This window comes from Melanerpes formicivorus, unplaced genomic scaffold (assembly GCF_026170545.1).
Source record: "Melanerpes formicivorus ecotype bairdi unplaced genomic scaffold, bMelFor1.0.p_v2 SCAF_21, whole genome shotgun sequence".
Lineage (NCBI taxonomy): Eukaryota > Metazoa > Chordata > Aves > Piciformes > Picidae > Melanerpes > Melanerpes formicivorus.
Window position 1 is genome coordinate 8702062 of NW_027142373.1, and position 15632 is coordinate 8717693.

A 15632-nucleotide genomic window follows, 5' to 3' on the forward strand; every position below is an offset into this window, starting at 1 on the left:
TCAGCCATTTTGTATCTCATGGTGTTTGTTTGGCCCTGCAGTAGAAAGCCTGCTCCACAATTTGCTGTTTGTATTTGTGCAGCCAAGCTGATCAGATAGCTGTACCCCAGCCACTGCTCCCAACACGCTGCTCGCCTGCAGCCCTGCGAAGGCACAGGCACCCTGCTCACACCATGCACACACTCACTCTGCTCACACCCTGTGCACATTCACCCTGCTCACACCCACCCTGCTCACACCCTGTGCACACCCTGCTCACACCCACCCTGCTCACACCCTGCTCACACCCTGCACACACTCACCCTGCTCACACTTGGCACACATTCACCCTGCTCACACCCTGCACACACTCACTCCACTCACACTTTGCACACATGCAGAACCATGCACTTAATCGTTTGTGTATGCAATCACACACTTAATCAGGGAGATACACATGTGCTATGCAAGAAGAACATTTGATCTCCTGTGAGGTGTATCCCTGTCCCTGCTGAGTGTTGAAAGAAGTTGTGCCCATCAGAGAGGTGCAGGCAAGAGCAGGCCAGGGGGATTAGTGCTCTGGAGTGGGTTCTGCTCCTGACTTTGCCCTTTCTTGGTGTACAAGGTGGGGCAAGTCATTGTGCTATTGTTTCCCCTCCATAAATTGTGAGTAATGATTTCAAAAGCACTTGTGGAAAGAGTAATATATCGTTGCTATGGGCTTAGATGTGTGTTTACTTAAGCCACAAAGCTTTGGTGATTCAAAAGTTTTCTTGATCACAGAGTTTTTTGATGGCATCTGCCTGCTGGAGACCACAGCATGACAGTAACGAAGCGCAGTCGTGCAGCAATGAGTAGAGTTGTTGCTGCTGTGAACCTGGGAATGTGTCAGCTCATGAGCTGTTCCAGTGCAAAGTCTGGCTGCTTAGTACCAAATCCCTCAGTGACTTGAGCTAGATCTTCAAGTTTTACACTAATGCTTGAGAAAGGCTCTGGACAATCCTTTATTCTAATGTTACAGAGGCAATAATCTATGGTTGAAGAACGGTAACAAATGCTGATGGGACTATGCCATCTTAAACCAGCTCATCTACTCTCTTCCTCTGTCCCTGTGCAATGCCAGGGTTAGAGTTGGGCAACTGAACAGTTTTTCTCCTGCTGTGGAAAAGTTTAAAAGCAAACAGAGCCCTTCCTACTGTAATCATGTCTTGAGCTGGTGGAATTGTCTCGTGGACGGGACTTGTGCTCTGCACCTTTGCATGGGTGACTCACCCAGGCAGGCTGTGGAAATCTTTCCAGTGATCAGCACAGTTCCACCTCCAGCGGTTCAGGCTCCTGCACTTCACTGTGCCTTTTGTCAGAGCTACTCTTAGTTTGCTCTTTCTTCCTGTCAGCATTCATAACACTCCAGCTTACTGCATCTATGGAATTAACTGTCCAGTGATGTGATTTTCCAATGTGCACTTCACACAGAAGGGTTCAAGAGCATGTCTGCTCTCCTGGTGGACCAACGTGCTGAGGCACATAAGAAGTAGTAAAATAGAGTCTCCTCTTCCTCAGTAACCTGGAAGAGGTGCCAGACCCCTGTGCTTTGAGGAGTTGGTTACGGGGTTCGTGGCTCTCTGCATTCCCCTGAGCCGTGATAAACTGCCTACATGTAGCTCTCCCCGTGTCGTAAGCCTCCATGTGCATTTTGCTCGGCTCACAGCCTTGAATGAGTCCTTTACACGTGGCTTTGAAGAGGAAAGAGGTGTTTACACTACAGGGTGCTGACGGCCATAACGCACTTTGAACTAGAAACAGCCTGACTTGAGAGCGGGGCTGACCTGAGCCGCTCTGACAGCCAAGGGCTAAATCAAAGCTGTGGGGTGCGCCGAGCTGGAAGCACGAAGTTCCCTCCCTTCCCTTCGCTGCACTAGCTCAATATACTGGAGATTTCCAGGGCTGGGAGTTGGCAGGAGTAATTCCCGGGGACCATTTGTTTTCTGAAGGGATAACGTGCAGCCGCCGGCGAGGCTGAGCCCTGCTTTACCCCTGGAGAGTTGGAACAGCCCATAACTTTGTGTGAGATTAGGAAAGGTGTGTGCCAGTTAATTGGAGTGCTGGGCTGCCCCTCGGCTGGAGCCGCACGCGTGGATGCGGTGCTGCAGTGCGCGTCACCTCCCCGTCCCTGCCCGCCCCAGCCGGAGGATCACGCCTGCGGCACAGCCCCCCAGGGACTGCTCGCCCCAACACTTCGCCCTGCCAGCCTTGCTCCTATGTCCCAGCACGAAGAGACGGCATGAAGAAATCCTCGTACTCAGGTGAGCAAGCCCCTGCCCCGCGGCCTCTCTCTCCTCTCTGTGTCTGTTCCGGGAAAAGAAAAAGGTTAAAAGTCTCCGAAAGCACGACTTGCAGAAGTCCTTCTCCCTTCGAGTGGCTCTGCAGCAGAGTGAGAAGCAGTTTCACTGTGTATAAACAAACCCTGTTGATCAGTGAGAAGGTTTTAGAATGGAAAACAAATCAGGGAGGGAAGTGGTTCCAGGCAAAACTCAGCACTGGTGGCACAGAGCTTGTTATTCAGCAGGTACCTGTGCCAGCACAGGGGTGAGCTCCAGTGCCAAGCAGCAGCATGAAATTAAAACAGGGTATTGGGTATGACACTAGTTACCTTCGGGGCTGGAGGAGCTTCCAAATCAGGGATGGAAGAGCCAGAATCCTCTAATCCTGTAGGACTCTCCTCTCCCTGCTTCCCATCCTGGCTTTTCTGGTCTTGTCCCATGGGGTGCAGGCTTTGTGTCCTCCACTCTTGCAGGCTCACACAGGCTCCTTCCTCCCCCAGGAGCAAGCAACCATAACTGATGTAATTTCTCTGAGCCTTCTGTGAAATCCTGTTAGCAGTCCCAAGGAGTGGCTGGTACATGGTGGAGTGGAATGTCTCCTACAGAAGGTCTCTTGCTGACCCTGTGAAGCTCAGGTGCCTTTAGCAATTCTTCCAGGTGCAGGACTTTGCTCCACAGCTGATTTCTGTTTGGTTCCAGCCAGCAGTTTGTGACCCTGTGCTCTGTAATCCCATTTCTGCCCTGGATTTGCTGTGGACACTGTGGAGATGCAGTATCGATCATGCTGGCAGCCTGCTAACATCCTGAGTCACAGGCATGGGGGACAGCTGCCATGCTACAAGTCACTCAAGCCATGTCAGGCCAACTGGACTCTGCCTGAGCTCATAAGCCACAGGAGCTGGGGGTTTGTCTTCACTCAGAAAATGACCTGTGTGATGCTGCTGGCTGTTTATTGTGAAAATTAATTAGTAATGTTTCTCTCTGGCACGTTTTTCTTCTCTCGTTAGCATTGCTAAATGGACTGCCAGGGAGGCTTTTATTTGGTAGCTGGAACCTCAGAAAGCCTAGGTGTCATTATTAGCACATGGTAATGGATTGAGGTGGGCACTAATGGGCATGCACTCTGCTCAGGGAAACCTCTTCTTTGAACAGAACCTCTGAGATGCAGGTGGTGGCTAAAGCAGTCTGAAGTGGACAGGAACAGAGCAAGGATGGGACGAGATAACTGGCTGTCCTAAGAAAAAGTTGCATGACTGGTCGATGGCAGGCTGAACATGAGCCTGCAGTGTGCCCAGGCAGCCAAGAGGGCCAATGGCATCCTGGCCTGCATCAAGAACAGTGTGGCCAGCAGGAGCAGGGAGGTCATTCTGCCCCTGTATACTGCACTGGTTAGGCCACACCTCGAGTACTGTGTCCAGTTCTGGGCCCCTCAGTTTAGGAAGGAGGTCGACTTGCTGGAACAAGTCCAGAGAAGAGCAACAAAGTTGGTGAGGGGTTTGGAACACAAGCCCTGTGAGGAAAGACTGAGGGAGCTGGGGTTGCTCAGCCTGGAGAAGAGGAGACTTAGGGGTGACCTTATCACTCTCTACAACTACCTGAAGGGAGGTTGTAGACAGGCGGATGATGGTCTCTTCTCCCAGGCAGCCAGTACCAGAACAAGAGGACACAGTCTCAGGCTGTGCCAGGGGAGGTTCAGGTTGGATATTAGGAAGAAGTTCTACACAGAGAGAGTGATTGCCCATTGGAATGGGCTGCCCAGGGAGGTGGTGGAATCGCCGTCATTGGAGGTGTTCAGGAGGAGACTTGATGGGGTGCTTGGTGCCATGGGTTAGCTGTTTGGGTGGGTTGGATTGGTTGATGGGTTGGATTGGTTGATGGGTTGGACACAATGATCTTGAAGGTCTCTTCCAACCTGGTTTGGTTTATTCTAAATTATTCTCATATGATGACTTCTTGCAGATGGGGCCAAGTGGTCCTCTATTATTCTTCTTGCTGTGGGTTGATTGTGCTGGAGTGAAGCTGAGGCACTGCCCCTGACACAACGGAGGTGTCTCTGGTCAATGTCCAAATCCACCTTTACTCAGCACTGCAGCTGAGGTGGGTTGACATTTGGTCAGTGCCTTCAGTGCAAAGGGGAGTGCAGTTGTATTTTGAAAACTCTGGCTGCTTTGGGAGTTCCATTGGTGCAGCAAAGCTATTTAAGGGAAAAGAACAGAAGAACTGCACTATTCTGTTGAAACAACATGACTGCATGGTGGCCACCACTAATCTTAGAGCAGAGGCAGCACCTCTGAGCTGCTCTCCTTTGCATTGTTGCAGAGGTTCTGCTTTCAGTGCTGCACCTCCTGGCTGGGCCGTGCTGGGGCTTTGCCTCTTGCTGATTCATTTGGAAGAAAGGCACTGGGTGAATCCCCCTCCACACTCAGGGGGAAACCACCTATGGAGAGCTGCCACCTCTGTGCAGGGCACAGCCAGCCCTCCTTGTCCCATAAATCTGGTAGTTTTATTACAGATCAGGAAGCAGTGATGGTACCTTGCTTTGGGGAACTTCACTGGAAATCTAGATTGCCTCTCCAAGACAGAGGAGACTCTGAGCTTTTTATTGCCAGAGAAACTGTTGAGGTGACAAAGTGACTTCTCAGTTGCAAAGGCATTGCTCACAGCCCCTGACAGGCTGGAGAAGCAATGCCTGGCTGAGACACTCCTGAAAATTATGACAAAAATAAGCATCCTCTAAACAGTCTTTGAGATTAGGGAGCATCCCTCACTGGTTTTGTTTGCTCGTCTCCAGTATATTCTGGACCTGTTCTGTGGACTGGCTCCCTCTGAACTCAGCTGGAGGATCTCACTTGGCTTCACAGGGCTGAAGCTCCAGCTCCAGCCTCCTCTGAACACAGCGATACTGCTGTAATGCTTCCCTGTTTGCAGGCTGCTCCCCACCCCAGGCAAGATTTACCTTTTGTAAAGTGCTTGAAGGGAAATCATTACCCATCTGCTATGACTTCTGAGCACATGTCACATAGGTGTGGTTGGGATAAAGACTTTGCCTTCGGATGCTTTGCCTCTTACCAGCAGAGAGAGGCTCAGACCTTTGTGCCGTAGCCGCGGGCACACGCGGCTCAGCCTGGCAGCGCTGGCTTTCTTCCCTGGAACTTCCTGGCAGCAGCAGGAGGAGGAGGGGAGAAGGTGAAAAGTTAAAAATGAGCAATAACCACTATTGAAGCCAGCTCTTACATATTTACTTTAGGGATGTCTATTATTTCAGATGCTTAAGGCAAGGAGAGGGTTTTTTTTCCTGGGATGTTTTCCTTGTCCTGGAATAGTGGGGGTTTTGTAAAGGATTTTTTGGTTCTCATTTTCCATTACTCAGGCACAGTTGCATGGCCAAAGCAGCAACAGACAGGATTTGTGATAACTGACATGATGATTTATAGGTATTTTCAAGGATGGTGCAAAGTGTTTTGGCCAAGGACTGTTTTCAGTTTCAGGTTTATATAAGATGTTGGAGTGTGCTGCAATAAGGATTGCTCTAATTACAGTGCCTCCAGATTTATCCTGAGTGGTTATGTGGGACCCACCCTTACCTAAGCTGTGGACTCCTAATTTATTGCTTGGGTTCTTAGGGAGAAATAACTCCTTGTATGTGAGCTCAGGCTATAGGAAAAGCTGCAGGAATACCAGAGAGAGCTGTGATCTGATCCTTGCATTAGGATTTGGGAGTAGTTTTCTCCCCCATATCACAACTCACAGATTCCCTATAAAACACAGACAATAGAGTGTAAGTCAAATTGGAGTTGCTGGTGTTATCTAGACTGAGAAGCTTGGAGGAAAGAGCTCTGTCCTCTGATGGGTTGGTTCATCGTGTCCCAGGATGCCCTCTGGCCCTAGACCCATCACATTTCTTTGGTGCTGACACCACACAGCCTCCTGCAGATGCTGAACACCTACAGCTCTGGTCCAAGGCAGCAGCAGTGACAGGTGTTAGGGAGGTAAGTCAGGGTTGTACCCCAACAAAAGGCTCCCTCTTACTGCTCCAGACATGCAACCAGTGGAGAAAAGCAAATGAGCTCTTGCTGGAGGCAAGAAAGATCTGCAGTGTGCAGCTGTGGTAGCTGTGACATGCACTGCAGCAAGCACTCCTCTGGCAATAAATGAAGGAGTGGATAGACTTGCCCCTCCTCAGTAAGCATCAAGAGCCATGGCTGGATGAGTGCTGCCTGTTGCAGGGGCCTCAGCACATCTCTGGCTGCAGCCTGTCTTCTGAGACGGTGTGGAAAAACAGACTGAACTTTTTCAGGCCGATGCTGTGCGACAGAGCCCCAGTGTGATTCCCTCAATAGCTGTAAATGTCACTGTCATAAAAGCTGCTGGGTGGGGCAGAGATGACCCCGTGTTTGCAGAGCCCTATTGTTCTCTCCTGAACTGGACCCCATCTCCTGTCAGCTCACTGGCATTGTGTTTGTCTAAGCCATGGAAAAATGAACAGAGATGTTCAGACTGATTTATATTTTTTTAATTCACTGGCCAAGCTGCAGTATCAAGGAAAAAATATTGCTTGGATCCAACAAAAACATTCATTTCATCTGAGTTTGCAATTTTCAACAGAAAATCAAAATTGTTTTGAGAGATATAAAAATAAAAAAGCCAATTTTTTCCCCCAGCCTCAAACACAGCTAGCTCTTATTTCCCCAAACCTCTATTACTAGGCTGACAAGCTATCATTATAAGATGAGGGAACAGCAATTGTTTAGACTGAAAAAGAAGAGGCTGAGAGGAGACCTTATTGCTCTCTACAGCCACCTGAAGGAGGTTGTAGTGGGGCTGCTCTTGGCCTCTCCTCCCAAGTAACTAATGACAGGAAAAGAGGTAATGGCCTCAAGCTGCGTCAGGGGAAGTTTAGATTGGATATTAGGAGGAAATTCTTTGCAGAAAGAGTGGTGAGGCATTGGAACAGGCTGCCAAGGGAAGTGGTGGAGTCACTATCCCTGGAGGGCTTCAAAAAACTGGTAGATGTGGCACTTTGGGACATAGTGGTCGTGGAGGTGTTGGGTAGAAGGTTGGGCTTGATGATCTCAGAGGTCTTTTCCAAACTTGATGATTCTATGGAAAAAAAAATAAAATTAAGAATTGATTGTACTGAGGATTTGCAGTCAGCCACAAGAAGCTGGATCCACAGTCTGTGGCTGTTCAAACCTACTGCTCAGAACCTGAATTCAATGCAAGCAATGCCTCTGCCAGTTGAGATGAGCAAACTATCCCACTGTCTTATTTTCCCTTTATGTGAAACAGCTCTGACTGTGCCTGATGCACTAAAGCATGTTTGTGGTGCCTCTCTTGCAAGCATTTAGCTGTTGTGGATGAAAAGCAAAGCACTCTGCAGTAACAAAGTGGTTAATGAAGAGGCACAGCAGCCACTGGCATGGCCCTGCATCTCTGGTGCAAATTGATGGTGTAGTAAGCAAATGCATCAGCCCTCAGGAAGGCTTCTGCAGCATAGCAGGAGTGGAAAACATGCCAGGTTTTCTTTTTCATCACTGCTTGGTGGGATAGAGCTACCACTAGAGCCACAAGTGGTGGAGCAGCTCCCTGCAGCTCTCAGCAGGCTGCTTATTGAGCTGTTGTTTGTGTCGTTCTGCTTTTATTAAAGGCAAAAGTTTCTGTGCTGGGTTGTTGTGTTGCTTGCTATTGACTCTGCCCTTGTTCAGAGGATGCCATTTCGGCTCTCTTGCTGCCACATGCCTGCCTTTTCCCTCTTAGAGGCACTTGAGCAGAGAGCAATGAAGCCTGGCCTGGGCTTCTTTCTTTTCTCATCTGTGGCAGACCAGACCAGAAGCATTTATAAAGCCAGTGTGAATGCAGGGGATGTGAAGGGGAAGACAAAAGCTTTAGGGGAGTTTTGCATGTCCTTCTGGTGAATGATGGGTGCCAGAAGCAAAGTCTGTGTGAGCAGGGCAGTGCCTCAGACCTTGCTTCGAGACCAATGCCATGGCTGAGGCAGCACTGCCCTGCTTTGCATTGTTGTTAACAGCTAAAACCTCTTAACAATCCTTTTGGTAACTGTTAAAGTGGAAAAGCTGCATGCTTTAGAGCATGAGGTTTCTACCTCTCTCATGGTAGTAAAGCTTGTAGTTTCTCTAGAGTGCTACCAGTTGGTGGAGTCTCTGTTGGATGGAACACCCCTGCTCCTCATACAGACCATTCTCATCTACCTTCAGGGTTTCATAGTCTGTTCTGTGGCTCAGCAGATGCAAGGAGCTGTTGATGGCAGCTGGCATCCATCCTGACAAAGTTCCCTCTGCGCTTCCTTGCTGTAAAAACCAAGGTGGGACCATGAGATGTCCAATCAAAGAGCAGGATGGTTGTATTTCACTCGCCTGCTGACAGGGCATATTGCCATCAACATCAGTGCTGTCTGTCATCACGTTTATGATGGCTCCTGATGATTGATGTCATCTTGTTATCAAAAAATGATGCTGCTGTAGTAGTGCCATGCTGTGATGGGGTGGCAGGATCAGTGTGATGGCTTCAGTTGGGTGCTCTGCTGTTGCCAGGTTTGGCTGACACATGCAGGCAGCAGAAGGGCTTTGCTTTAGGTAACAAAACATCCCAACATCTGGGACAAAATAGCTTAAAGAAGTAAGGGAATGCAGTCTGTGGAGAAAGCCAAATAAGAAACTGCAACACTCAGGCATAGGCAGAAAATAACAAAAAGCCATGTGGGACCTTCCTCACAACACCAATCATCCTCCAATTCCCACTTGGAGTGAGCAAAAGGTGGCACCATGTGCAATGGGGATGTTGCTGTAGAGAATAACTCCCTGCCTGCTTGCAGGGATATCTATCGCAAAGCAGTGCTGCTGGTTAGCAGGTAGAGAGTGGGGCTGCTGCTGTGAGGCTGACCTGCCCCTTTTGGACAAGAGATGTCTTGGGTTTTGCAGCATAAGGCTGGGATGCCCCAGTCCCTAGGGCTGATGCTAACTGGCTATGCTAGTGTGTTAGCACCACACTAGGGAGTTTCCCTTCCTGCCTGGTGCCAGTGTCCTCAGGAGGAGCAGCCATGCTCATGCAGACCTCCTTCCCTACGGAAATCGCACTGTGTAAGCGGAGGTGCAGTGGGAGAGAGACAGCACAGTCACTGGTGAGTCAGCCTGTTCCCACACTGGCCTGCAATGACTTACAGTGACAAGGATGGCTCAAAACACCCTTTAAAGGGCTTGTGTTTAAGAAGGAGTGTACACAGCTCCTTCTGTGTAACTCATGATTCAGGTGATAGCACAGCCTTGAAAAAGTCCTTCTGCAGCTGTTGTGAGATTAAATGCTTGGTCCATCACCACAGAAGTCCAGAGCTCAGTGGGGTTCAGAGATCTCTAGGACAGAGGCCAGTATCAGTGTGGGATGGCACCAGGAGGATGGGAAAGGAAGTGCTGCTACGTTTGTGAAAAGGGCTGGCTGTGTTGGGCAGAGAGGGGCTTATTATGAAGCTCCTTCTCAAGTTTAACACTGATCATTGCCCTACAGCAGTCTGAAGCACTATGTAAGTTACCTCCATGAACTTTTAATTTCAGGTAGGGCAGACTCATATCTGAAGCCCAGAGTGTGTAGCTGTCCCCTTCATTTCCCTCAAGCACTGCACTGCTTTCAAGGCTTCTGGGTTGAGCAGACAGAAGTCAAACTGGAGGGAGGATTGCAAGCTGGAACTAGCACCAAAAGGGGTTTGTGTTGGTTTTGTTTTTTTTCCTTTGTCCATGCCAGATGAGTGTTATTTACAGGAAACACTTTGTGCAGCTCTGAGATTTGTTTAGAGTAGGAGAGTAGGGGGAGGAGAGAGCTGAAGGCATAATGGAAATTAAAAAGGTCATGGTGATGTTCAAGAAAGTCCATAATTTCCTGGTGTGGGAGTAGTGCTATTCTGGGGACCAAGGGAAAAAGGGACCTTGGGTTCTGGTTCCCAGGGGAGACAATGCCAAGGGAAGATCTGCAGAGGCACCAGTTCCTTTGGGAAGAGCTCAGCTTTCCCTGAGGCCTCAGGTCACAGAGGGTCCCTGACCCTCAGTTGTTCCCTCAGCTTGTCCAAAGTCACATCCCTTTGTAGGCTGCTGCAGTGATGCCAGGGGGAGCAAGTTGGAGTCCTGATCCTCAAGAGCTGCCCCTGGGTGCAAGTTTGCTTTGGTTTTGATGTTATCAAGGGAAATGAGGATTACTTACAGCCTTATATCATGGACAGAAGGAAACGAGGACAAGATGCCCTCAGCAATTACTGCTGAAAGCTGTTGTTGAATGACTCAGTGCCTGGGTTGTAAGTGCCTGGACATGTACAAATAAAAGTTGCTGAGAAGAATAACAGATCTTGGTGTGTTACAAGTCAGGACAAAGGACTAGCACATGACAGACCATGGGAGGTGGCAGGGATTTGTTTGAGTGAATGTAAGGTTGCTGAAAAGCTGCAGTTAAGGAGGCTGGAGGCTTTGTTTTGCTTGTGAGAAAGGTACAGCTCTAGGCTGCAGAAGTTCAAGTGTCACCTACTGACTTGGCTGCTGAGGAGCTCCCAGCCTGCCCAGAACTGTGGCTGAGGGGTGTCAGCTACCAGCACTTCTACAGTTGCTTTGCTCTCCTAATATTGAGTCCATCTTGCATCCAATTTGACTTTCAATTGTTGGTTTTTTAAATTAAAAGCAATATATATATGTTTTTAAATCAGCAGGAGTGAGGATGAAACATAATTCATTGCCCACACAGAGGCATTGAAAGTGGATGTTGTTGCCAGGCCAGCCCTGAAATGCTGTGATCCTCCTTGTCCTCTGGTTTGCTTTGGGGAAGGTTTCCAACCTTGCTGATTTTCAGTGTTCTAGTGATAAAAGGAGTCACGTGTGCTCTGCTGCTTTTGTCTGAGGTCAGCTGCTAGAAGCACCAGGAAATCCTTACATTCAGACCTTTATTATGTGCTCTTGCAGCCCTTTCTGCCACGTGGAGGGCTTTTTCCCCTTCAGTGTCCTGCCTTCATGTGTTTGAGAGCATGCTTTATCAAATTAGGCCTAATAAATCATCTCTCTTATGAGGAAATACTGAGAGAATTTGGTCTCTTTAGTTTGCAAAAGAGGAGGGAGGGGGAATCTCAGAAATGCTTATGAGTACTTAAAGAGTGGGTGTCAGGAGGATGGGATCAGTCTTCCAGTGGCACTCAGTGACAGGACAAGGGGTAATGGGCACAAACTTGAACATAAGAAGTTCCTTCTAAACATGAGGAGGAACTTTTTCAAGGCTGATGAAGCACTGGAGCAGGCTGCCCAAAGAAGTCTTGTAGTCTCCTTCTCTGAAGACAATCAAAACTTGCCTGGATGTGTTCCTCTGTAACCATGTGTAAGTGGCAGGGGGGCTGGACTCGATGATCTCCAGAGGTCTTTTGCAACCCCTGTAATTCTGTGATACTGAGAAATGCAAGTCTGAGTTGTGCCTAATCTATACCAAACCCAACACATCCTAATGTGCCTCTAATTTTATTTCTTTTCTAAACAGGTAGGTTGCAGCTTTCAGAACTGTTCAGTATTTATTGAACACTTCAGAGGTCCCTTCCAACCCTAACAATTCTATGAGTCAGACTTCTGAAGCCTGGAGAACTGAAGTTACTATAGCTAATTGCTCTTTGATGTGAATTGTCATTCAACAACATCTGCATCTGTAAATGCTTTGCCAGATTGCTGTACTGACAAGTGAGATGCTTCAGTTGGTGAGTCCCACATCTGAGCATGGAAAGGCTGTTGGTGCTGTGGCTTGTTGGGAGATGTCATGGCTTGGGTGGTCTATCCCATCCTGCTTGGCAGCTGTAGCACAAGGCTGTGATTTATTTCCTGGAGTGGGTTTTTGTCAGATAAACCTCCCAGCAGCGATGTGAAATAATCTGACAGCTGATTTCTGCAGTTAATGTTGCAAGTGATGAATTAATGTTGGGAAGGAGGAGCTCAACCCTTGCGAGTTTGATCCATCTGTGGAGGTTTCAGATGTGCCTCTGTGGCAGAGCTGCTCTGCTCTGCATGCTCCTTGACAGACCAGAGTAGGAAATCAGTATTAGGAGCTGAAGTTTTAAAATCCATGTCAGAGTTCTTGGATAGTGTAAAGGGTGAGGAGAGGGGAGGAGGGTGTCTGTGACTGCAGGGTTTTCTCCTGTGTTTGGCTTTGCTAAGATTTTGAAGATCCTTATGGGAAAAGTAAGAGCCCTGTGCTTGAGCTGTGGTGGAGAGGGAATAGTAAAAAGCTGTTGCACAGTATGTGTCTGGATTAATGGTCAGATCTTACTGAGCCTTTTATGCCCTTTGGGCTGTGAATAAATATGGGAGCCCCTGGGAATGGATATAATCATAGAATTGTTTTGGTTGGGAAAGACCTCTAAGATCATCGAGTTCCAGCCATTGACTTAACACCACCATGGCCATTAGACCGCAGCCCCAAGTGCTGTGTCCACCTTCCTGTCACTGTACTGGCTGCTTAGGCATCTGCATTAAACCCTTTCACAGACTGCTCCTGATCCTTGGAAGGCAGCTTGCGTGCTGCTGTTGGCAGTTTGTAGCACAGAAGGGTTAGTGGCTCCAGACACTGGGAAACAAGGAGCTGTGAGATCAATCCAGGGCAGTCATACAGCTCCTGGTAAGCTAGGAACAAAATCTGACCTTAGTCTTGGGTAAAAATAAACAATGTCCTCATTCCTAGCCCTGTGGTGATATTTCTGTATCCAAAGACCCTCCTGATTGACAGGATGCTACTAAGAGGGGTAGCAGGGATGAGAAATGTTTCCTGCAGGTCAGGTGTTCACAGGAGCGTGGGTCAGTGGATGGGAAAGCAGAAGCTGTGCTGGCAGAGCATGTTCGCTGGTGGAGACTGGTGAGGGGAGACCAGTGCAGGAATGTGGTGAGGCAGGAGCAAGGGCTGGGCCTGGAAGGGCAGCAAAGGAGGATGCAGACCCAGCACATGACACAGTGCCACCAGGCTCAGGGAGGGGAGCAGAGATGCGGTGAAGGAAGCAACTTCAGCAATGAACTCTTCAGGCACCCCAGGAGATATTTGGAGCATTTCTGCAGCTCTGTCCCAACATGCACTGAAGGTGGGGAAGATGGGGACAGGAGGTGAGCCAGATTCCACGTGCTCCTGGGTCAAAACTGGTTGGCTATGTGGGAGGAAAAGTAGAAAGTACTAAATCTTGTAAAGACACAAGATAAAATATCAAGATAGGAAAAAAATTCTCCAGAGAGTTATGTGTTAGGATGAATTAGAATAGCCAGAAGTTCCTAGAATCATAGAATCAATAAGGTTGGAAAAGACCTCAAAGATCGTCAAGTCCAACCTTTCACCCAACGCCTCATGGCTAATAGACCATGGCAACAAGTGCCACGTCCAATCCCCTCTTGAACACTTCCAGGGACAGTGACTCCACCACCTCCCTGGGCAGCACATCCCAATGGCTAACAACTCTCTCTGTGAAGAACTTTCTCCTCACCTCCAGCCTAAACTCCCCCTGGCACAGCTTGAGACTGTGTCCTCTTGTTCTGGTGCTGGTTGGCCGGGAGAACAGACCAACCCCTTCCTGGCTACAACCTCCCTTCAGGTAGTTGTAGACAGCAATAAGGTCTCCCCTGAGTCTGCTCTTCTCCAGGTTGTACTGAGGCATACTAGGAAGGGTGATGGAAGAGCTGTGATAGCCTCTGAAAAGGTAAGAGCTATGCAGCTAACCCTTGAACTATTTTACAGTTGCATTTCTTTGTTATAAGTGTTGTCAGAACCAGCCTGATGATGTAGTTTGAACAGTTTGAGCTCTTATGACTGCAGATTTTTTTTTTTTAATTCATCATTTCCACTCTATGAACATTTCACAGTGAGCTTGGACATCTGTATGGGAATTCATCTTTCCCATGAAAGGCACAGGAGCCATATGGACAGTTTGTAGCCTTGTCTCCAGAGCTTCCCTTGTATTCTGGTTTCTTAGGTCCAGAGCATTCAGGATCAGAAGTTGCATATTCTTTTTAGATCTGCATGGTTTGTTGTGGAAGGTGTCACTGAGGGGAGAACAGTGGGACAGAAGAGGAGAAGACATGGTGTTAAGAATACTCATCTTGTGCTGAGCATGGCAATAAACCAGGACTGCATATGGAGAGGAGGCTGCTCAGGTGGTTGTGTCTTTTCTCCTTCCTCCTCACCACCCCATCTTTGCTGCCACTAGAGGCACTGAGGCAGCTGCTTTACTCAGGACTGTTCCATGCTCTCCTGCTTTCTGTCTGAAGATGTCCTTGTTGGAATTCCTAGGAGAGCATGAAGCTTGCCAGGGTGGGTTTATTTGCATTTCTCTCTAAGCAAATACCTGGCTGTCACGTGGAGCTGGAGCAGGTGGCATGCAGCACCTTGTCCAGTTCCAAGGTACTCACAGTTTCAAGGCTAACTCATGGCTTATTAGCACAGCCTGGAGGACCTCATCTTAACCCTGTTGAGTGGAGGATGTCTGGGTGATTTCACAAGGCTCTGCTGCTCCCTCAGCACTCACAGGGCTGCAGGGATGCGGCAGGATGAAACAGTCAGCTGTGCAGATCTGGTGGGAGCAGGCTGCTGTCTGCAAGGCTGACCATGTGTGGTCAGGCTGTCTAACTCTTCTCATGTAGCTGATCTGTCTTGGCTTCTTCATGCAGGAGGGAAACACAAGAGCATGGTAGACAGACAAGCTGCTTAAGTGAGAACAGCTTAAGTTCTTGAACCAGGGCTGCTCTGCCTGGCACCTGGTGACTTTTCACACTGAGGATCCAGTGCCCAGTCTCAGGATTTTGTGAAGGGAGTGGCTCTAATTCTCATCTTCTACAAGGAGAGCTTCTCCTGGGGCTGCATCTGGATGCTGCTGGCTATCTCATCTATATGGCTCTGACAGTCTGCCCTCTGCTCCTCAGCTTGCAGTCAGCTCCATCCCACCTTTCTCCAAGAACCTGCCTGGAGTACTTGTCCCCCTAAGATAGTCCTGTAGTTGCTGCTGATAACATCTGGCAATTCAGCCCACGTAAGATAGGAATATTTTGTTGGCACCTCCTGCTATGACTGACTTGAGGGAGCCCAGTGCATTACAGGGCATACATTTATATATTGTATGATGTAGTATTAGACCTTTGCACTGGTCCTTGCTGAGTCCCATGGCATCCTGTTCAGGTTGGGTTTGGTGGATGTTGGGGTTTTTTTTTCTTTCCATTTTTAGTGCATCAGAATTAATTTGAATTTTAATATTCTCTAACATTTCATCACCACTTGGGATCATCTTCATCTCTTGTAACTCATTTCCCATTTGTGATGGTTAATGAATGATATGTCCTT

At 48.5% G+C, this 15632-nt stretch overlaps 1 protein-coding gene across 1 annotated transcript in view; it reads left to right on the plus strand.

The window, feature by feature from the left end:
• The first annotated feature begins 1915 nt into the window (after positions 1-1915).
• The window catches only part of SEPTIN9 (septin 9), a 141368-nt gene continuing 127651 nt past the window's right edge, over positions 1916-15632 (plus strand). The window contains exon 1 of the mRNA XM_068151420.1: positions 1916-2282. Within this exon, the coding sequence (XP_068007521.1) occupies positions 2261-2282 (22 nt within the window). The 5' untranslated portion in view covers positions 1916-2260. The remainder of the gene's footprint in view (positions 2283-15632) is intronic.